Source organism: Melospiza melodia, chromosome Z (assembly GCF_035770615.1).
Source record: "Melospiza melodia melodia isolate bMelMel2 chromosome Z, bMelMel2.pri, whole genome shotgun sequence".
Taxonomy (NCBI): Eukaryota; Metazoa; Chordata; class Aves; order Passeriformes; family Passerellidae; genus Melospiza; species Melospiza melodia.
The window spans coordinates 10,837,968-10,861,789 of NC_086226.1; the positions used below are offsets into that span (position 1 = coordinate 10,837,968).

Consider the following 23,822-nt stretch of genomic DNA (forward strand, 5'->3'; position numbering starts at 1 on the left):
GAAGGGAAACTAAGATTTTACAAGGTGTAAGAAAAAAATTTATTTGGAAATTACATCTTATTCCATCCAGATCTCTTGATAATTATCCTCTGTATCTCCTTGCCCAAATCTGATCAAATTCCTTTTTGAATCTTTTTTTCCCATATATATTTCTGAAAACAGAGACAGAGTTACTTTTTTTTAAAAAAGAACAATGTCACACAATGACTGTGCCACCCATTCTCATATCTCACATCTATCACTCTGTTATTTCCTTTGCAGGCCATTCTGTGAACATTAAAAAATACATCAGCAATGCCTGTGTAATGCCAAGGGAAGTAGGAATACATTTCAAAGTGAAAATGAAAGGGAGATGAAAATACATTTCCAGATTTTCTATTTTCAGTGCACTTTGTGAGTGATTTTTATGACCGACACAAACCTACAGCACACATCTTTTTGGTTCTTATACACCACTATTGTCCTGGAAATCAAGAAACTGTCCAATACAAACCAAACAGACTCAAAATGAGAAGAAGCTATTCCACAAAGAGGACTAGAACTAGGAACACTCTAGAACACTCTCCCACAGGCATCTTTAGGATTTTATTTTGCTCCAGTTCAGGCCACCATTTGTAAAATTGGGGTGGACATATTCTAAGAAATTCACTAGGGCAGAATACAAAATAATAAAGCAACATTTGACACTAAAAATGACAACCAAGAGGATATTCCATAAAACATATTTATTTAATCAAATCAGTAAATTCCAGTTGTATTTTTTTTACCAGCTCCAACGACTAAGAAAGCAGAACAACTGAAGTTTAGGGATAACAGAGTTTCCTGTCATTCATTACCACAGTAAATTGGTGCTTCGCTGAGCTTATTAAAAAATGCCTCAGCAACAAAAGCACAGTAGGCTTTAATTTGATGATGAACCTGAAGTGTCAAGACCAAACAGCACCAGGGAAGGAACATCACTAACATTCCTGCTCCCAGTATTTGAAAGCTAAGATACTGGTTTTCACCAGCTCTGGGGTTATGAGGCTTGAGCACATCAGCACAATTTTACAACAGCAAACAAGCTATTCATTTCTCCTCATGCCATCATCTATTAATCTCCTCAGATACTTTGGTATCTGAAGCAAGTTTCTCTAATTTCATGTGTTTATTTACCCTCAGTTCTCCTTCATTCTCCTCCCCTCCTTCACAAGAGTAAATGGAAAAAAATATTTTCAATAGACAAACACAACTCATCCCAGAAAGAAAAAAAGACACAAACAGACCTGATGCTGAAGAGCAAAAAATTGAGGATCACCAGGATGAAAACAGATCAACACAAGAGCTCTGAAATGTGGAGACAAACCACAGACAAAAAAAAGTTTCAGAAATGTTTGGTTTTTATTATGAAAATCAGATTTCATTTCTCATAGCTGACAAAATTATTCATCAATAGATGTTTTCATATGACACTCGATCTTTTGGAAAGCTTTCAGGGGAAAGGCAAGCTCAAACCCCTTTCCCCAGTTTGTGGCACACAGGAGAATCAAGATACAGACCCAACTATTACTGCAACGTCTTCAGAGCAGCAACTTCTGGACTACAAAAATCATCACATCAAAACCATCATGTTTTTATCCAGAGGCAAAATTAATTTATTCAACCTGAATTAATTTGTGATTATGTATTTTCAAAGTTTCATTTTGGGGCAGGATGGGAACAGAAAACCTCAACAGTGATTTTTCTAATACAAGTGTTTTTTCAAAAGCTCCAAGTGAAAATAAAAGTCAAAAAGTTTATAACACAAATGAAAGGATAACTTTAAAAGATTTTACCAAGCCGAATTTAAAATGCCAACTGCATTTTTCTTAGTTCTTGTTGCAGACTAAATACTTCCAAAGATACAATGAAGATCTAGCACCTCATTTTCAAGCTCTCATCCTACTGAAAAATAACAAAGACATTCTGTTAAAGCACAAAACAAAACAACCAAAGGAACTACTTGTATCATCATACCTCCTTTTATTTACTGACCCTGTATGACCAAAATATGTTTTGGAGAAATTTTGATAAGTTGGTCCCCACTGGAAAGGTAACTTAGAAAATAAAATCCATGAATCTTCATACCTGTGGGACTGAAACATCCTCCCTCAAGCAAGTGTTTGATTCTCCAGGAAACATGCCAAATGTGTTATCAGCACCTCCGAAAACTCCAGAATTTCCTGTTTCATATATACCAGCACTGTCTTCATGTTGTTTCTCACACACTGCCAGAAGACTTTCCATAGTTTCTGGATGGTTCACACAGCTCAACAGCAAGGAACACACTTTGGTACTGACAGGTTAGCAGGGAAAGGTTACACTTCACACTTCACCCGCCCTGGCGTTCGGGCTCAGAAATGAAGCAACAATCTCCAGCCTGCTGCAGATTTGACATGTGCTGGCCAGAAGGGATCAGTCCCCTGCTTCGGGGGCTCTCAAACATTGTCATTTGCCACTCCAGGCATGTGGAGTCAAGGCAGGAGAGCACGTGCACGCTGCACACCTTTCACCATCACCTCTGCCTGCACACTCCACAAACCCTTTGGGTTCTGCCTCTCACACATCACACGTGCCACTTCACACACCTCACTACATCCCCTTCACACTCAGGCAGTTTGTTCCTTCTTCCCCTCCAGAAAGGCATTCTCAGCCTCATTCTCTAGCACAAACAGAAACCGAAGCTATGGCTGTGATTAAAAACACACAAAGCATGGGAAAGAAAAGGTTTCCATCTCCTTGTCTCAGTGTGAACCACAGGATACTGAGAAATGTTCGACTTCAAGCTCCAGCCTTAGGGGTGTTCTTTGACATAAGGTGCCTGGCAATGGTTAACACTTGAATTCAGAGCTCTGGCTAAGGCTGTATCTAACCTATCATTTATATCTGAAGCTGCAGTGCAGTTCATTAGGAAAGAACTGTGTTTTCCCAACCTACCATGCATGGGTGTGATTCACAGAGCAGTTTCAGTGTACTTGAGCTACATTCCTTTTAAAAGATTACAGAACAGAAGCTCATATTTGGATGTATTGGTAAGGCAATCCAACTACTAATGGAATCAAAGCAATGACCTTCAGTCCAGATCACCAATTAAAAAAGAACTCTAGCTAAAAGTAAATGCCAAGGGGCCTCGGCATCACCTTCTGACTTTCTGATTCTTCAAAAAACCCAAACAACATTCACAGAATTAAACATTCTTTCTGAGTGAGCAAGGCATCAGACTGGCTCATCCCGTTTTTCAGTAGACATATTCATACCAGCTCAGCTCTAATGACACCAGAAATAGCCCAAAGCCCCAGTAAAGATCACACCACTTACCAGGCCACTGCAAGTGCTGATGGCTGCTGTCCCACTGCCGGAGCCGGGCTGCCACGCTGTGCCAAGGAAGTGGCAAGGAACTCCTGAGGGAGCTGAAATCTTTGCCCTGGTGTGGTTGCCACGTCTCCTTTCTACTACATAGTTGTGGGAAAGAAATCCCGTGTGGATAGTCAAGTTAAAAAACAGATCTTTCTCCTTGTGATTAATTTTGTAATATACCACATTTTCACTGTTTCCGAGATGTCTCTTCTTCCTCAGACTTGAGACGGGAGGGTGTAGATTAAAAGAAAGAAAATGCCCACTTGCATCTACTCTTGCTGGATGAACCACGTGGTATTCTGGCACTGTCTTCACAAATTGCTCTGAGAGAAAGGGGGGGGAAAAGAAACAAAACTAGAGTGAGTACTAGCTTGTTCAGATCTCACATAATTTAAAGGAAAAATGAGAAGTGAGAGCAATTCACCACAACACCTTACTGACAGGCAGTGCACAGACTACTATGGAATACATTCCTCATTTGGGCTTTCTATTCTCCCATTGTAACCCTCATGAATGTTTAGAAGTTAAACATTCTTCCTTTCAAACATTTGTCGCCATTCATATAAAAGACTGACTGTCATGCACATTCCCCTCTCCCAGTCCCACTAGGGCTGGGAACCCTTCATGACCTAGGTCTCCAGCACATGATACTCTGATCAAGGAGTGTGATCTTCACACATCCAAAAAACTGACCACCTGAAATTGGACAGAGAGCCTTGCAAAGACATAAAGGTGAAAAGAACACAAATTGATTATCTGTAGTAACAGCATCTCAGTAGCACCAGCTTTAGCAGCTGCTACAGCTGCAGCTTCAGAATTTCAAAGAAGGGTTTGAAGAGAATGAAGTAATCCTGCTCTGTTGTATAAGGCGTTCCAAGCAGGGTAAGATTGGAAATCTTATCACTTCTCAGAATCTAGCAGGGAAAGAGAGCATTATTGACATTGTTGTCCCCTGCTACAACAGGGGAAGCACAAGCAGATACAGAAGAAACACCAGCTGTACCCAATTTTATTTTTTTAAATTAATGTGAAATGCAAAAGCCCCATGCAAATAACAAATCCACGTAAAACACAATCCATAAGAATTCATACCCTAAGGGCCAGATCTGCTGGGATAACTTGAATTCTACCCAAGAAATTACAGTCTGAACACATTTAATTAAAAAGAAGTTATGATGACACGCATTAATCCAGTTCCTCTTTACCCAGAGTCGCTCTTCACTCCCGAAGTCCCAGCCATTCACACATAAATTGACTACACCCCATTCATTAACTAAGCTGCTTAACAAAGCAATTAGCCTGTTCCAGCTGCTTCCAGGCTAGGTCTAGTTAGACAATCCTTTTAGAAGCACTTCTCCCTCCATTGCCTATACCTTCAAAGTCACAGAGGAAAAATCCTGCCTAAGCAGGCAGCTGTCTGGATTCATCCCCTTCTGGAAGGAGCACATCTCAGCTGCCCTCATTAGCTGCAGTTTAAGACGTGGCTGCCTGAGCTTCCTCAGGCCAAGGACCCCTGAGACAAATGCACTGAAACACTTCCAATTGAAAGGAAAGCAAAACAAAACACACAAAGTCCCCGGCCTCCCAGCACATATAGAACTACATCAGAAATCTGGCCTAGTTTCAGCAGCACCTCTACTGCAGAAGCAAACTTATTCTCTTACACAACAGATTTCTTTGTATACAAGCCTTCAGTGACTTGGAGCCTTTGCAGGACAAGCCACAGCAGTGGGGTTTTGGGCCTTCACAGAGCCAGGTCTTGACAACGTGGACAATAATGCCTACCACAGGTTCTCAGAGACATCTGCCCTTGCCCACTGATGGGACGGAGACACTGGAAACTCAGTGCACACCTTCATGCCTGCAGTTTGCACAGCCTGTGGACAACACAAAAGGCGCTGGACGCCTGATAATTCAGCAGCTGAAGCTAACCCAAGCCTCCTCACACTCTACAGGGAAGCAAAAAAGAAAAAAAAAGGCAGGTAGAAGAGGTAAGATCTGCAGAGGCTAAATTGTGAGACTTCCCAGATGCCTCACATCCCATATTGGGATATGGGACCTTCCCAGACATGGGACTTCCATATGGCGAGCAAAGTCAGACCAACAGAGAATGCTGCAAGACCAGCCCCATTTCTATGGTCTTCAGCACAACTCATTAAAAAATCAAATCCAGTGCCTGAAGGAAAACTCACTCATTTGCTGTCACTGTGCCATTTGCCTCTGCCTGATGTCTTGAACCTAATTTGTTGTGGCTTAACTGCTGAACTCTATGCAACACCAAAGACTTCTGGTTTTGGATTTAAAACTATGCAAGGAAGTTTTTTACTTCATCACTATAGCATAACTTAGAGTACAGAGGTTAAAGAAAAGTAGGCCATCAGCATCAGTAAGATGCAAAATAAGGCAGAAGCATTGGATTATCAAAGCAGAGAAACTGAAATTCTTCCATACACACATTAAATACTTGTGTAGTTACTGGCGAATTATGCAGCAATAATAATGTACTGTAATGCAACTGCAGAAATGAATTATTAAAAACCCTTCAAAAGACCAGAGGGAATAAGATTACAACAAAAAAAGTCTAACATGGTGAGGGTAATGATATTTCTGCAAGTAATCACTATCAGTACAGTTTTGCCTAGACTGGGTAAAATTCAGTCCTAACTACAACAGAAAAATTTACTGAGCTCCACACTAAGCCTAATACAGCATAGTTTCTGCCTGGAGAAGAGTGTAAAACAGATAAGAGGTATAATTTTGGTGATCCCTTTCTGCCCTTCTAGGAAAGAACAAAATTCATGCAACACAGACTGCTCAAAATTAAGGGCTGCATCCCTCACCACCGAATACCTCTAGTTTCACATAGTAACAGGAATTCCTATTAAAACACCACAAGTTTCCATAAAATTTTGCAGCAGCAAACATAAATGGAGAGAACAAATGCCACTGACAAGCCGTGGCACTGGCAAGTCACAGCATCCCCCTTGGCCATCCAGCATTCTCTCCACTCCAGGGGAGTCCCACCTGTCGTGTGGACACTGCTCAGGACTTACAGGCCAGGAAAGGTGGCTGTGTAGCTCCAGAGGATGTTTTGTCTTTCCAGAACTACAGCCTGGGCATGCTGGCTTGTGTTGGTGCTGTGAATGAGACCGAAACGTGGCAATGAGCAGCACACACTTTGCTCTGCAATCATAGTGTCTGCTCAGACCTTTGGGCGCACAGGGCAGGCAATGTTCAGGCCCTTCACACTCATTTTGAGGAGCCCAAGCACTCTTTAAGTTGTCAGAGAAGTCTTCTCTGCAGACCTTTCGAATTCCACATCAGTGAAAACATCTGATAATATTCAAAACCACTCCTGTGTGTTCTGCTCCTCTGTGGATTCAAATTCACCACACATGGCAGAGAATTGCCTTATTAGGAATGGCTGTACACAAAGTGATTAAACTAGGATAAAAACACACATGATCTGTCACACATGACAGGAAAACCACAACTTACTTCAAATACATGACATGTTCCCTGACAAAATTCCTTTAAAATGTGACGCACCATCATTTGCCATTGTTTCATCTCCATCTTTGTAGTTTGTGTACATGTGCCCCTCAGACCCTCTGGCTTGTTTTCAAACCATTCCCTGGGATAGGAAATAGTGTGGGCTCGTCTTGTGAGGAAGCATCACACCCAGGAAACACAGCAAGCTCCATCCAAAGCCCTACAGCAGAGAGCAGGCCTTCAGCACTCCGCAAGGGCATCCCAATGTCCCATCCACCACACTTATGGATGTAGAGAGGGGAGAACACTTCAGCTCTCCCACATACAAATTTCAGTCCACACCTCACCCTGCAAGAAACCTTCCTGTGTAAAAAATTAGCCACATTTTTAACTGCCCCTTTACTCAATGATATTTGCAAATTCTTGGAAAAGACTGTTTTCAATGCCTAGAAAGTGAAATTACTTCTACATTAATTGCCACATGCCCAACACTTAAACAGCCGCTACATGCTAACACAACCATCCCTGTTCTGTCCCATGTACAGTCACAGGGATGTAATTACAGCATCCACTTTCAATGAATCCAACAGGAACCAACTTCAGGATACTTGAAAATTCACTTTTCAGGCACCTTATTGAAACACTTTTCAGGCACTTTATTTAAACACCTTTCCACACTCTCTGACAGATACAGAAGATTTTCTCTTTTGTGTTCAAGCTCTTTTGAAAGCACCACAGCTGTTGACTGCAGGAAGCAAAATTTCTTCATATACTTTTGGATCTTCTACTGCCAGGCAGAGTCTTCCAATACTCAAAACTTTTCTCCCTTGGGAGCCACGATTTTCCTTAAGCAGGCAAAAACTAAAATAAAAATTAAATTTCCTTGCACTCCCCACTCCAAAAGAGGACAAAATAACCCAATTGTGAGGGCAGCCTCAAAGAAACTCCTCCCGCGGCTGAAGTCTGATTTGTAATTTACCATCCTCACTAAATGTGAGAAACTCACAGCGGGTGCTGAACCCTGATAAGACCAATCCTTCTACAGCGCCTGCTGCTTTGGTACAGAAGCGATCGCTTGCTTAAAATAAATAAACAATCAGGGCAGTAAACTTCTTCGGTTTAGTAGCACAGAACGATCCCGGCATTTACAGAGCCGCCTGCGAACGGGGAAGATCTGCAACAGGCAGAGTTTAGCAATACCTTCATCTCCCCACAGCCAAACTCTGCCCGGGAGCCGCAGCAGGCGCAGCCAGAGCGCCGTGCCCCAGCGCGGAGCCGCTCCCGGCAGCGCTGCCCGGGCAGCTCCGGGGGCCGACACGGCCCGGCTGCCGCCCCTCCCGCCCGAGCAGCGCCCCGGAGCCGCTGCGCTGCTCCGGCTGGCACCGCACCCTCGGCGGGACCCGCTCCCCGCGGCGTCCCGTCCCGTCCCGTCCCGTCCCGCCCGCCGCCACTGACCTTGCCCGCCGTCGGGGAACGGGGAGCTGCCGGCCGGCGGGGCCCTGCCCAGGCAGGGCGCTTGGGCGTGGAGGACGAGGAGCCAGAGGGAGAGCACGCGTGCGGCCCGGCTCCGCGGCACACATGGCATGGTGCGGGCGAGCAGCTGCGAGCGGGGCGCCTATCGGGGCCGCGGCATGGCCGGGCCGCTCCCGGCGCCGCCGGACACAGGCGCCGCTCCGCACAAGGGGCTGCGCGGGGCCGTCCCGGTGTCTGGTTTCTGCCGGCGGAGGAAGGAGGGCTGTGGGGAGGGAGCAGCTCCCGGGAGCCCCCGCCTCGGAGCCGCCGGGGTTAACGCGGCGGGACGAACCGGGCCGGGTCGGGCGGGGACGGAGGAGAGGCGAGGCCGCCAACAGGGACGGCCGCCCCTCTCCGCCCTCACCGCGGCCGGAGTGGGGCGTTCGGCCCGGCCGCCCTCCGGGAGGGCTGCCCGCACAAGGCTGCATCCCCTCGCTGGGTCGCGCCGGTGTCTCCGCCGAGGGGCCGGGGCAGGGCGCCTGGCAGCCCCTCACAGGCCCTGGCAGAGGTTCCCTCGCCACAGAAGGTGTTGGAGGCAGGCGGGAGTTTGTCCCGTTGTCCACCGCTCTCTGATGCGGCGGGAGGGGATAGGGGGTTTCCCCGGCTGAAGCATCCCATAGCCCGTGGCCCCTCGGGGCCCAGCAGCCAGAGCCCGGATTCCAGGCTGCCTGACAGAATCACAGAGTCAGCCAGGTTGGAAAAGACCTCTGCGATCATTGAGTCCAGCCTGTGTCTGAATGTCAAAATGTCAACCAGAGCATGGTAGCAAGACCCACATCCAGTGCCTTCCTAAACACCTCCACGGATGCCGACTTCACCGCCTCCCTGGGCAGTTCATGCCAAAGTCTAATCATCCTTCCTTGTGAAAAAATTCTTCCTAATGTCCTGCCTAAACCTCCCCTGATGCAGGTTAAGACTCCTCAGGGTGCCGAGACCGTTCTGTGTTTAGCAATGTGCTGGCACATAGGAGTTACTTCTGAATGTCCTCCCTATGAACAGAAAGTTCCTAAATAACCTTGGCATCTACATTTTCAAGTGCATGCCATGTACTCTCTGGCAAGTCTCCTCATGGAGCATCTGCTATGGTCACTGCCAGGCCAAGGATCGACAGGTGGGTGCACACTTCAGTGCTGTCCTGTGCTTGAGACCTGGGCTGGGCTCCTCACCTGCTTTGGCAGCCTCCTGCTTAAAGCTGGCTCCACCATGGACTTCTTGTATACTTTCATTGCAATCTGTGCTTAATTATCCTTGTTTCTCTGCTCAGTTTTCCCAAGATGAATGGCTGCCACAGTTCAACTGCCTTAGCTGTAAGAACTGTGAACTCCAAAGCACAGAAATGCAAAACAAGAGTTAAAGCTCCAAGGTTCTCTAAATCAGCAAAAAAATGTGGCTTCCCCCAGGACTCAGACAGGTAACTCTGGAAACGGACATATTTATGAGAGTGATAATTTATTTAGGAATCATCATGTGCTGTCTTCTAGATAGTGGAAGGACACCGACCATGCAAAAGGAATATTTGATATTCAACATGGATTATTTGATATCCAACAGTACTTGCCAAGAGAAGATTTGTTAATTGCGAGGTATTTTTTTCAATATTTCTGTCCATATATTCTGCACACAAATGATATTATCTCATCTGTTACAGTGACAAGTTTTCTGGTGTTCTTGCCATTAAGAGTCTTAGTCTAGTCACACAGTGGGCATGAGGCTATTTTGTGAGACTGGGTATTATAGTCTGCTTAGCTCTTTATCAGTACTTCCCTTAAATTAATTTAAAGCTAAGTGTGACCTGAAATTGATTTTATATATATAATATTTAGCATCTAAAAAGACTTGACAATTGTTGCATAGAAAAAGCCACACAATTTGACATTAATATTTTAAAATAATTCAGTTGGCAAATAAGGAAGTATCTCTGCCAAATAAAATAAAAAAGGAAAAATACTGCAAAATGAGGAGAACAGGATAGGAGCAGTGGAAAGAAGGTATGACAGTTCAAGGGATGACCGTATGTTTGCAAAGTACTGGTTTAACATACTTCTTGAAGGCCATCAGAAAAATAACCCTTCTGTGAGAGACATTTAACTATTTGCTTCCATTTCAGTCATCTCTTAGCTAGGTGTTCCCTGCTAGGTGAATCTGATGGGAATTTCCTGCAGGATTCAATCCTGGTTTCTTCCTCAGCAGGAAAACTTAATTCCTGTTGCCTGTAATTCTCCCCAGCCCTGGAAGTGGTGGAGAACTAAAAGCTTTAGGAACTCAAGAGAGTTTGTGGGAATGAGTTTTGATTTGATTTTTTTTTTTAATGACAAAAATGTGTAGATCGAAAAGTCATAGAGAGTGGAGAAAGAGAGCTGTGGGAATCTGGTCTGAGACATCCATAACTCCCTGGGCTTTATGCCAGCATGCACATACACAGAAAAAATGATTCACTGGGTGTAGTGTCAGAGAATACCCTGGGGGACACTAGGGCTCCTGCTTCAGGGATGCTGTGGCTGTAGCTGACACAGCGTCCAAAACACAGCACTGTACCAGCTATTAAGGAGAAAACTACATCTATCCCAGCTAAAAACAGTCAGGATGTGAAGCAATGGCACAAGTAGAAAGCACTCTCCTGATGTGAGTACATACTGAGACGATTTTAAGGGAGCAGAAATTATGGCGCTGTGTCTTCCTAGTGGTTTTCCTGTTCCAAAGGGGCATAACCTGAGGTTTTGGAAGGTTTTTGAAAGAAAGCAGGTTGTTTTTGCTGACTCAACCTCAGTTATAAAAAGAATACATCACCACATCTGCCGTGTTCTTGTGGCAACAAAGCTGTTGCAGTTCAGTAGGTGCAGCTCCACTCAGAAGAGCCTGTACATTTATTGAAAGGTCATAATCAAGAGACACAGTCAATCCTGGACTGACAAACCAGATACAATACTGGACTCTTTTAAATTTAAGTAGACTTCCAGGACAGCCATAAAATAAATTTATGCAATTTGCATGTATGTAGAAATGTTTCCAGAGAGCCAGAAAAGCAGAGGTTCTGAGCAGTGAAGAGCTAAAACACAAATTATATGATTTGGAATAGGAGAGTTGCTGTTAAATGAAGTCCATGTGAAGACAGACACAGAAGGATATTTTGCTTTACTAGGAATGAGAGTCTCCTACTCAAAATTTAAAGATACAAAATTGTATAGTACACACTTGCTCTGCTCCTGCAGTCAACAGGGAGAGGAGATGATACCTCTCGAGTATAACAGATCCTTGCCTGTCACATCCAAGGTGAAACACTGTCCAGACCTGACTGTTAGCTATCCTGGCAGCTTAACAGCTTGCTTGCACTAGAAATGCTAAGAACATGGATCACACATGATGTGGTGGGCTTAGACTTTGCTGTGATTCTGTGATACTGTGACTATTGGCAGGAAGATGAACTGAAAGAGAATGACTCTGAATTCCAAGGACCCTGTGGAGTTTGCTGGATAATTGCCACTGTTGATGTATTCTTTTTCTGTCAGATTTATAAGGAAGTTTGTGAGTACTTTTTTTTTTTAATCTTTAGTCTTATTCCCTGTTTCTCATTAGAGGTGCAGCCTCTTAAAACAGCTAACTATTGGTAACTGAGCCAGAGACACTATTGGATCTCTCAACTTCCATTTCATTATAATCTTTACAGATTTTTGGAACTTCATAAGTTACTCTTGCAAACAAAAATGTATTTTCTGACATTCCACTTCTGGTATGTCTGTGGGCAGATTTAAGTAAGAGAATGAAGCAAACTCTTAAGTAGTCAGTGATTCTTTAACTTCAAATTTTTTTTTGTGTGCTCACACTGAGATTTCTAGTCAGTCTTCAACTATGGATTGGTTTTTATGACTAGTGAGCTAATTCACAAAATTATAATTTCATGCTTGTACCATGTGAATTTATAAGCTCATTTGTCATACTATGCATATTAACCAAATAAAAGCATGTTTCTGGAGCAACTTTTTGAATTATCAAAGGTCACTTTGAATTATCTTTTTAAGTTGGTGCCCAAAAAATACATTCTCGATAGTCTGTCTAGAAAGTAAATTATGAGGATGATGAACATAATCAAGGATTTTGGAAGGTTATTTGTTTGGTTTGGGGGTATTTTCGGGGGTATTTTGTTTTGTTCTGTTTTTATTAAAACCTATTTCTGTGTCCAAATAATACTTTCTGGAGGATATTTCTGTGGTTCATGAATTGTGGTATGATCATTGTGTTATCTGAGATTTTGTAATGAAAGCCTGTATCCATTTCCTAATAGACTTTTAAGAGAAGAATTGCCATGAAAATATTCCCGTGGTGGACACACATCAAGTCACACCAAGTTCACTCTCAGGATGGAGAAGGTAAAGTTGTAAAACCCAGTTGAAACTGGGACTGAAACTGTTAACACTTACTGTCTGAATTTGGTCAGAAGGATGAGATTGTAGCCCTGAGCTTATAAAAAAATCAAGAGGAGGCCATATCAGTTCCAGAAATTAGAACTGAAAAACTAAACAAACATGAAATATCCCTTTCCTATTTTCTAGTTTCCTTCTCCTGATCCAGAATTTTGTTTGAGAGAGGATGCCATAAAAAGAATTATTCATAAAACAGAATTCAATTGCAAGAATGCAGCATTTAAATAATGTAAAGCCCATTTAAGCCACACACACACACTAGTAAATCTTTTTAATGAAATCTGTTCTAGAGCTTTACTATTACTAATTTTTGCCTCAGTGTGTCAAATACAAAAAAAAATAAATTTAAAATCTCTTACTGCTACAAAAATACCCTGAGAAATAGTCCCATGTTTCTGTATTTAGTGATACATTCAATATTTTAAAAATCTGCTCTAAGCTACAAAAATGCCTTTCATATTGAAAACAGAACACCATCTCCCTTGCCAAAATATTTCAGAGGAGCATACAGCTGGTTCAGTCACTGTTGTAATTATAAATCTTTTGTTTGTGTATGAAGTCTGCAAAGGGAGTGAAAAATTATAGGAATTCTTTGAGGTAAATTGTAGGAAAATTACCATTTCAGCAAATGATTTTTGGCATATTTAACTAAAACATATTTTAATGCTATTTGAGAAACACCTGCAGGACACTGACACAATATAGTCAAAACCAGTGGGCAGTTTCTGTTGGTGGTCTGAACAAGTGAAAGCCTTTTTAAGTCTACTGTACTGATTGATGCTGCCTGCAGGCAAACTAGCAATCTCAGCCCTGTGGATTATATTGGCATAGTACTATATATATGAAAAAAAAGCCTCTGCCTGATTTGTTTGAAATGGACAAAATACACAAATCAGCCATTTTTACACCATTATTGCCAGAGTGCATCATGGAAGCCTCTGCCTTCCTAGACTTTTCAGAAAGTTTGAGTAAGTAATACCAATTGCACTGACACTTGGATAAAAAGAAGGCTCTGGAAAGGTGCATGTTGGCAGCACAGCTTTGGCAGCATGGGTGCAATGAATAGGGAGCAAACAGACAACAACGTCTTTCAGAACCATAATGCTTGTGATTGTATCTGATGAGTTTTGCAATACTTTTTGAAAGTAGCCGATGGCTTTCTTTAACATTTTTTCAGCTATGGCAGCGTTCTGGCAGTGTGTTAAATAAATAATTCAGCAAATATTTCTTTTATTATTCATCTAGGTATTGCAAGTTCCCTTACCTGCCTCTAAAACATCTCTGAAATGAAAAATGATGAAAAAAACCCACCCAAAACTAAAAAGGAATTTTTCTGAGGGTCCAAACATGAGCAGAAACCTTGGACAGTCATTTCACACTTGCAGACCTGAGTTCAAAATCCACTACCAGTGTTCCCAGGAGATACCCAACTTCACACTCCATTGCTTTCTCTGGGTGACTAACAGAAAGAGCAATATAAGGCTGGACATTATTTTCCTCCTCTTCCCCTTTCTGGATCATTATGACTGTTCAGTCTCAGCAACATATCATCAGCAAGATGTGCCAAACAGAAGAAATGGTAGAAGAAATTATTCTATGCGAGACATGTTTGCTGCGATTTTTCCAGAGACATATTTAAAATTGGGTGTGAAGATAGCAATGTGATGAGAATATGATAGAATTCAACCTAGAAAAAGTCAACTTCTGCACTATCAATCTCACTAATAATTTATCAAGTCTCTGCGTGGCTCGATTACAGATTGTTTTTTCCTCAGGGGCTATAATAGTAGCAGGGCTAAGTGGAGAGGGAAAATTGAACAAGAACTTGCTTATTTCAAATGTTTTACTAATCTTGGTTTTGGATAAGTGCTGACTCTAGTGCTAAGGCAGTCATTGCTGCTGTGGGCTGGGAGGCACCTCACCCTCTGCTCTGTTTACAGAACCTCTGCAGGTCTGGCTGAAACTCAGCATTTTCACATTGCTTGTTTATATGATGGTTCTTCTGCTGGTTTTAAGGGATCAGTGGCTTTGTCTTCTGCATGTGCTGTTGTACAGTTGACTGCAACGCTGATGGGACTAATGGGGTTGTTGAATTTCACTGCAAGGATGATTTCCTCTAGTTGAAATAATTAGGAAGACTGCTGCCATTCAGCAGGCTGCGAGATGCAACTTAATGCTGTGTATTGAAAATGCCACCCAGATGCCACCCTAATCAGTGATTAAGAGGTATGAAAACCTAGGGGGAAAATCCATAATTTGGAAAAATTGAGAAGATTTGCTGGATTTGGTTGGGTTGAAGTTAATTTTCCTTGAAGTGGCTGGTGTGGAGCAATGTTTTGGCTTAGTGCTGAGCACAGTGATGCTAACACAGAGATGTTTTAGTTGCTGCTGGGCAGAGCTTACACAGAGCCAAAGCCTCTTCTGCTTCTCCCCTGCCGCGCTGGCGGGGAGGCTGGGGCTGCTTGGGAGAGTGGGAGGAGACACAGCCGGGAAAGGTGAGCCCAGCTGACCAAAGGCACATTCCAGACCGTGTGACATCCCCTGCAGGGTATAAAGGGGAGGGAAGAGGAGGGAAGGGGGCATGCTGGGCATGGTGACATTTGTCTTCCCAAGTGACACTTAGGTGCGGTGGGCACTGCTCTCCTGGCGATGGCTGAACTCCTGCCTGCCCATGGGAAGAGATGAATTAACTCCTTGTTTTGTTTTGCTTGCGTGTGTGGCTTCTGCTTTCTCTATTAAACTGTCTTCATCCCAACCCTCGAGTTTTCCAGCTTTTGCCCTTCCAGTTCTCTGCCCAATTTTGCTGGTGGGGGAGTGAATGAGTGGCTGCAAGGGGCTTGACTGCTGGCTGGGGTTAAACCATGACAGGAACCATTGTTTAAACCCTTAAACCAGGAAACCATGTCAGGGGTCCATTTTTTGAGGCCTGATGTGGTCAGTCAATTCTTTCTCTTTTTCTTTTCTTTTTTTTTTTTTTTTTTTGGTCATTCTGGTACCAAGCTATTTGTTATACCAAGTAATCTGCAGACTAAACCTTTCTAGAGCCTTGCATTGCTAATTCCAGTAAATTGCACCCTCACTCTAAGCAATATGAATGGTGTCTTAAACTTTTAATTAGTCTTGTTCCCCTTTAACACTCCCATACCATCATCTGGCTGATACTTTTACAGGGTCCCTGTAGATACAAATCAAAGTGACGAGTGGACTGCTGATAACAAATAGCACACACGACTATGTCTTTGCAGGAAGTTCAGTGAGATAAATCAATGCAAAAATAATATACTTGTTAAATGTTCCGTAAATCTCCCCCGGATGGCTGATTCACAGTGCTTTACTTAGGAATATTCAGAATCTATTTGGTTTTAAAAATGCGCCGTTATCTTGATTTATTTAGAAGCGGAACAGAAGAAGGAAGGGCTCGGTTCCTGTTCCCATCGCTTGCTGTGTGTTTCTGCGGCCGACTTGGTGGGGAAGCGATGTTCGGGCCCCGCGCAGAACAGGGGGGCCCCCTGCGGGCGGGATCCTTCCCTCTGCCTCGGGGAGCGGCGGCTGCTGCTCTCGCCTTCCCCGAGCGCGGCAGCCATGGACAGCCGGCGTTTACAGCTGCCTTGTCCGCGCCTTCGCTTTAAAATGAGGGAGAGGCGCAGTCTCCCCAGGTCCCAAAAGCAGGAGGGGCGTTCGTGGGTCGCTGTCCGGAGTGCGGTCGTTCAGGGGAGGCGCGGTCCGGCTCCGTGCCGAGGTTTCTCAAGCGCGAAGGCGCGGGTGGTTTCCGGGTCATCCTGCGGCTCAGCGAAGGGGCGACATCCCCAAAACTTGTCCCCACGCAGGAGGGGAAAGGTCCTGTGAGCGCTGATCGGAGGGGAGCACATCGGGGACGGGAATCGTATCGGGATTGGGAGGATCACGTCGGGGAGAGATCACGTCGGGGGAGCGGGGATCACATCAGGAGATGGGGGATCATATAGGGGAAGGCAGCATGACACCGGCGGGGGAGAGAGGGCATCGCCTCAGGCCGGGCAATTGCCGCACTGAGCCCGAGGGAGCGCCCGGTTGAGTCACAGGCGCCGTTCCCGGCCAGGTGTGCGGGACGAGAGAGGAAGGGACGGAACAGGTCGGGATGGGGCAGGACGAGAAGGAAAGCGACGGGATGAAACAGAACAGAACGGAACGGGACGGAACGGGGCGATCGGCGGAAGCAGCCGTGGGGGCAGCGGGGGCGCGGGGGCCGCGCTCAGCACCGGGGAGAGCTCCGCGCCCACCGCGCATGCCCCGCCCCGCCGGCGCGGATAAAAGCGCGGAGCGGAGCCCAGCGGCGCCAGCCGTGCCAGCGCGCCAGCCCTGTCACCGTGCCAGCCGTGCCACCGCCAGCCGGCACCTCTCCAGCCGTGCCACCTCTCCAGCCGTGCCACCGCACAGCCGGCACCTCTCCAGCCGTGTCACCGCACCGCCGGCACCGCGCCGCCGGCACCGCGCCGTGCCCGGACCCTGCCGCCGCCCCAGCAGCGCGCCCGCCGCCGCCGCCGCTGGTCAGCCTCTGGGGAAAAAGCTCCCGCGGACCCGTCTCCCACCCTAGTATGGGATGGGCGAGCCCTGCGAGCGCGGTGCCTGCTCGCCTGCCGCTGGCATAAAGGAAGGAGCGGACAGGGAGTCCTGGGACACGCCGCTGGCTTTCCTGGAGAGTGCTCAGATGGACAACGGGAGCAACGTGTCCTTCCTGCAGTTCTTGAAGACCATCAACCTGGAGCGAGCCGACGGGATGCAGGGGGACAGTTCTGACGTGGTGCGGATTGTCATTTCACTGGTGTACTCCGTGGTGTGTGCCCTGGGACTGGTGGGCAACCTGCTGGTGCTCTACCTGATGAAAAGCAAGCAGGGCTGGAGGAAATCCTCCATCAATCTCTTTGTCACCAGCCTGGCAGTGACTGACTTCCAGTTCGTGCTGACCTTGCCATTCTGGGCAGTGGAGAACGCACTGGACTTCAACTGGCTCTTTGGCAAGGCAATGTGCAAGATCGTCTCCTATGTGACAGCAATGAACATGTATGCCAGTGTGTTCTTTCTCACTGCCATGAGTGTGGCTCGATACCGCTCTGTGGCTTCAGCCTTGAAGAATCAGCGTCGGGGAGACCCGCTGGGTGGCTGCTGCTCTGCCAAGTGGCTTTGTGCACTCATCTGGCTGTCTGCTGTCCTGGCTTCCCTGCCCCATGCCATTTTTTCCACCACTGCCACTGTCTTTGATGATGTCCTCTGTCTTGTCAAGTTCCCAGAGGGCCGAGGCAACAATGCCCAATTCTGGCTGGGTCTGTACCACATCCAGAAGGTGCTGCTGGGCTTCCTGGTGCCGCTGGTTGTCATTAGCCTCTGCTACTTGCTCCTGGTGCGCTTCATCAGTGACAAGCACGTGGGCAGCACCTGCAGCGGCCCCAGCATCAAGCGCCGCTCCAAAGTGACTAGGTCAGTGTCCATCGTGGTGCTGTCCTTCTTCTTGTGCTGGCTGCCCAACCAAGCACTTACAACCTGGGGGATACTCATCAAACTCAACGTGGTGCACTTCAGCAACGAGTACTTTCTCTCCCAAGTGTACCTCTTCCCCATCAGCGTGTGCCTGGCACACTCCAACAGCTGCCTCAATCCCATCCTCTACTGCCTCATGCGCAGAGAGTTCCGCAAGGCACTGAAGAGCCTCCTCTGGAGGATCACCTCCCCTTCCCTCACCACCATGCGCCCTTTCACTGACACCACCAAGCCTGAGAAGGAGGAGCAGGCCCTGCATGCCGTGATGCCTGTCCAGCCTGTCCCTGCTGCTCCCCGTGCTGCAGCCGTGCAGGCAGAGGTGGCCTATTACCCGCCCGGGGTGGTGATGTACAGCAGCCGCTATGACCTGCTGCCTGCCAGCTCCATGGAGCAGCACTGCTGAGAGGGCAGGGGCTCTGGGGGCTGGCACAGTGCCAGATGTGGCCTGGGGATATTGAATGCCTGGTCAGGACAAGGGGAGGAGGGATGAGTAAAGGAGGACTTGTGTGTGAGAGATGCTCTTTTGTGGTTTTGTCTGCCCTCGGAGACACTTGATGGATGTTGCTGTCTGGAAGATGCACCTTGAGCTGGAGAACAGGACTAGGAGGAGGTAGTGGTGGGATGTCTCTATGATGCTTTTTAGTGCTTCTGCCTGTGCTGGGGAGCAAGGACCAATGAGGGTGATGGGATCCCAGCCAGGGAGGATGCAGGATGTGCAAAGCAGCACAGGGAGGTGAGGGGCTGGCTGGGGTGGACTGAGGCTGGAAGGCCTCAACCACGTCCCCTCAAGCTGGAGTTGCAAGCAGCCCTCCCACCTTGTGTGTTTGTCTATGGCAGGGAGAGGGAGCTGAGCTGCTTTCTCCCTGCTGCAGGACCCTGTAAACGTCACTGCTTCCTGGGCTCCACTGAGGGCTGGGCATCAGACAGCCTCTCTTCTATTTCAAACCTGCCCTGAGGGGAACAGCCAGCACAAGTGGGTACAAAGCTCCTGCTTGTTCAGGCTTGGCGCCTTTCCCCTCTTTTAGGGACGTGGGAAAGAGCAGGGACCAGGAACACTGTGCTCCCCTCCAGATCAGTGCAGCTCTGCTTTTCTAGCTACCCCTCATCCCCCCAGCTGCTGCCAGGGCATAAAGCAACCCAGACAGACAAGGAGAAACCCAAGGATGGAATTTGCAGCTTCATGGGGTGTTCCTTTGCCTGGGTTTGGAGGGAGGGTGTGAGTCCCGTGATACTGTTCCGCAGCCTCTCTCCAGGCCACTGAGGGGAAAGGAAACCTCCCAGCCCCAGACCATGGAGATGCAAGACAGCATCTCTCCCAGGGCACTGAGGTTGCAGGCTTAATTTTTGCTGCACTTCAGACTGTTCATATTTCACTTCAGGAAATCAGCACAACTGTAAATAAAATATTTTAAAAAGGGGAAAAAGAAACACCCCTAGCCACTTCAAATCACTTGCTCTGGGATACTTCTGAGTTCACTTAAAACCAAGCACAAAGGCTTTAGTTCTGCTGAGGGTTTGCACTGACTCTTGCCAGTTTTTCAAGGGAAGCTCAGTTCAGGTCCTCCAGTCTGAGCAGCCCTAGGGCCTGCAGTGCTTATGTAGCCTAGAGAATGTCAGGGATTGGCCTTTACCAGCCTCTATTCCACAGAAATGCCTGAGAAATAATCTGAGGCTTATCTGAATCGAACTTTTAGGGGGATGAAAAAAGTGTAATTTTAAGCTGTGAAAGTTTTTATGATGAGGCTATATATCTACTTAAAATATTTTTTTTATTATGAGGAAAAAGATTTGAAACCAAAAGTTCAAAGCATTTGTTTTAAATGATAGGAAGGTGCAACATTTCTGGTTTTGATTTCAGAACACAAGTTCATTAATCCCTAGTACTGCATATAAAATGATTATATAAATACAATTTTCAAAACTGTTTTCTATTTCCAAACGCTTTCCTTGCAGTCTAACTCCAACATCTGCCTGATTCTGCTATAAAGGCATTTATGCAGAGGGTTGTGTGTCACCTCTAAGTACTGACATGGAGCAAACTTGCTATTTCTGTCCAGAGAAAGCTGCTACGCCATAGTGGCAATTACACTTTTCAGACTCTGTTAGGTGTACTGAATGTGTTGGTAACTCCTGTTGTAAAATTTGTTTGGTCTGAAAGCAGCTGGTTCTGCTACCTGCAAGGAGAAGTTATCTTTTTTTCCAAGGGAGAAAAGACTTCTCCAGCCTTGGGCATTTGCTCACGAGGAAGATACTGATTTACAAGTTGTCTGAAGAAGAGCAGCAGAAGTGAGCTGGCGGCTGACGGGCACACTTACACAGATGCAAAGACTCCGAAGAAATCAGACATATCCACAGAAGAACTTGAGCATCTAAGTACTGTACAACTGCCTCTCTAACCTCCTAAATCCTGACTTGGTTGACTGGTGAAGTCTGTAGGTACTTAAGTTTTTTCTAGTAAAATTTTTGTGCCTAGAAACCTGTTCCTGAGCATGCCTAAATCTGCTTAATTCTGTAGCACTTATTTCTGTGCTTAATGGGGATATTTCTGTTGGGGCTGGCCACAGTGTGCATCCTGTGAGGGAGGCAACTCTGCATCCCGACACAGAAGACCCTGTGCCAGGCCACACTAAGTCAGAAGCGGCTGTGAACTCAACTCATTTCCCCCATCCCTTTGAATCTGTGCCTGGATGTGCTGCTTCTGCTCCAGCTTCAATGTATGTGCAGATTATGCTCCTTCCCCCTCCCTTGTGAAATGCTAAATTAGTGGTCACAGCTATCCCCCACAGCCTGAGAGATTCAGTTCCCTTTTCCACATCCCAGGGGAGTGGCTCAAATCTCTGGGCCACTTTGTGACTGTGCTCATATTCTCTGGCCTGAAACAGTTCCCTATTGCCAGAGTTGCTCAGTGTTGCTGGATCTTTATGGCAACAAAAGCCCTCAAACTCGGCTTGGCAGCACAGTGGTTAGGGTGTAATCTCCAAAGAGGAACTGTGGAGAGATATTTTTCAGCAAATACAGAATAGAAATTGGATCCAGATCTGGGTTGTAGGTCTCCCCTTCCCAAGGACAGTGATCAACTTCCTCCCAGCTCCTGTTTCAATTAAAGTTCCAGTATGCTATCTAGGAACCCGAGGTCTTTCTAGATCTGCTGGTAAAGCAGCTTAATCTGCTAAAGGATTTGCAAAAAACTGCATTTCTGCTGTGGGAGAAAGCCCTAATTTCTGTGTTGCAGGTGAAGAAAGTTGCACAGTTGTATGAGAAAAGGATACCGTAAGCTCTTAATTCCAGAGTTCAGAGAGAGATTCATGTTTCTGTAGGCCAGGAGAAAGTATCTAAATTAAGGACATGGGAGGAATCTCACAGCCAGATGCTCTTCTTACTGTTTGCTTTTGAATAGCGTAATTTCTTGCTTAACTTGCTGGAAAATTTTTCCCTATCTGATGTTTAACTGTTCTTGTGCATTGAATAAACAGCTTTCCAAGCATCTGAAGTGTAACTATGAATTTCAGTAGATAGCAAGCTGCCTGAACGACAGCCTCTGTGGTGCTCAGCATGGCAAAACCCATGTGCTTTTGTGGGTGTCAGTGTAGACATAATTTTGTGCCAGGAAAACAACACAGTAAATACAACAGGTGGTGTTCAGAGCAACACATAGTTAGCCCAGAGTGTGTACCACTGTCAGAGGAAACCCCAGGTGTCTGATCACTAGAGACATAAAAACCTCCCATTTGGCAAATCACCCAAACATCGAAATACCTTGAGAGTATGTAGGGACTGGACAATGAAATTAGTGGGCAGCTCTCTCACAAGCCACTGATCCACGCAGTGTAAGTCATGGATCTGCTGTTTCAAAGAGGCACAATGCGTCCACACTCGGCCAAAGGTTGATTTAGGGCAGAGCAGGAGCCCAGGCTGTGCAGGTCAGTGCATGTCCAGGCCAGCAGAGAGCACTGCTGTAGCGATGCATGAGCAGGGAGAAATCCTGCTTCACCTTGGCCGTGAGTCCCAGCTGACAGCCTGAAATCTGTCTGTGAGCTGCATGGGCACGGGCACCAGCCTAGGTCTTGGCAGAAGCTGCAGTTGCTCTGTTTGCATAGCGTGTGTGGCCTCAGCAGAGGATCATTCCAGCTCAACAACAAATCCTACTGAGTATCCCGGGGTTTCTTAAGTAATGACTACAACACCCTTCAAAAACTCTGTTTCCTACAAATGTTCATGTCTTTGTTTGTAACAATCATCTTTTCATTTACTAAAATAAACATTGCTGAAGGATGCAAAACAATACTTAGAGAATTCTTGACAAGATTTGCCTGCTTTGTCTCCTTCTGTTACGGAGTCCTGGTGGGGTGCTGGTGGAGAGGTGCACTTGGTTATAGAAGGGTAGGGACCTGAAGGTGCAGGCTGACATCTAGTGACAAACTGAGGGAACCTTTAAAGACCGGATATTTTCATTAGGCAAAGACTTTGATTCTTTAGGGACGTTTAAGTATTTCAGCCCCTTAAATAACTAACCAAGGTCTTAATGCAATAACAACCTCCAATTGCATTTCCAGGTTTCCCTTTGAAATGCCTCTTCGGTGGAAATGCTGTTTCACTCTCTCAGTGCGTTATTCTGGCACTCACTTTAACAGTAAAAAAAAGCCCAGTCCCCTTCATTCCCATTCACGACTGTCTGCTCTAAAATTGATTATTCAATTGAGTGTGTGCACAGAAGCTCTGATCTAATTTGTATCCCTGGGCTGGAGCAAGAGCAGATATGGGTGTGGTGCAGCTCAAGGACATTAGATTGAGAGCTTGGAACTTCTTTTTTTAGTGAGAGTTTTTTCTCAAAAGAGAATTCCTATTTTTCCATTTAAAGGGGGTTACTGAAAATATCTTTTTATAATGATGAGAGTGATAGTGGAGCCCTGGAAAAAGTTAAAGATAGAATCTAAAATGTTAAGCTTTGTGTTTTCCCAGATCAACTGCACCTGTGTAAGCAGTAAGATAAATGATATAATTGTTAGATGGGATGATGGTTTAGTAATTAAATATAATTATTATATAATCATAAGAAGAATAATGAGAAACTATGTTGGAAATTCAAAGGGGGGCTATGTTTAGCTGAAACTTATGTATACAATAGAACAATATAAGTTTAATAATTAACATGAAAGTTATATAACAGTAGAGTATAAAACATGTTCATCTCGAATGTATGGTCGGAATCAGATTTGGGTAATACCCCGATTCTCACAGCTCTTAAATAAAAAGCACTGCATATAATTGCTACGTGATTATGTGTTTTTGAATGCTAACAAGAGCAGTTAAAAGAATCTCTTGTAGGTACAATCCCAGTAGCAGTCAGTACCAGGAGTAGCCAGTTAACTCATTCCCGTGCTAAAGTGTAGCTGATAATACTCATTAGCTGGTTTCTCTGTCTATGTCTGTGCATAGACTCAGAATCCTTCCCAAAATCTTAAGTGTAAAATATAGATTCACAGGATGGCTGAGAAAATTGGGCCAAACAAT

The 23,822-nt window shown here is 45.6% G+C and overlaps 2 protein-coding genes across 2 annotated transcripts in view; one reads left to right on the forward strand and one right to left on the reverse strand.

The window, feature by feature from the left end:
• The window catches only part of ADAMTS12 (ADAM metallopeptidase with thrombospondin type 1 motif 12), a 146,056-nt gene extending 137,604 nt beyond the window's left edge, over nt 1–8,452 (reverse strand). Inside the window, exons 1-2 of the mRNA XM_063180381.1 lie at nt 8,323–8,452; nt 3,337–3,698 (exon numbers count right to left, since the gene is read on the reverse strand). Of these exons, the coding sequence (XP_063036451.1) occupies nt 3,337–3,698; nt 8,323–8,452 (492 nt within the window). The remainder of the gene's footprint in view (nt 1–3,336; nt 3,699–8,322) is intronic.
• An 8,877-nt stretch (nt 8,453–17,329) lies between these two features.
• Nucleotides 17,330–23,066, forward strand: RXFP3 (relaxin family peptide receptor 3). The gene has a single exon (XM_063180518.1). The coding sequence runs from the start codon at nt 17,377–17,379 to the stop codon at nt 18,712–18,714; it is 1,338 nt and encodes a 445-aa protein (XP_063036588.1). The 5' UTR covers nt 17,330–17,376; the 3' UTR covers nt 18,715–23,066.
• The last annotated feature ends 756 nt before the right edge of the window (nt 23,067–23,822 follow it).

What these genes read in the sequence shown, in the direction of transcription:
- RXFP3 (XM_063180518.1), top strand. Translation starts at nt 17,377, where the DNA reads ATGGGCGAGCCCTGCGAGCGCGGTGCCTGCTCGCCTGCCGCTGGCATA.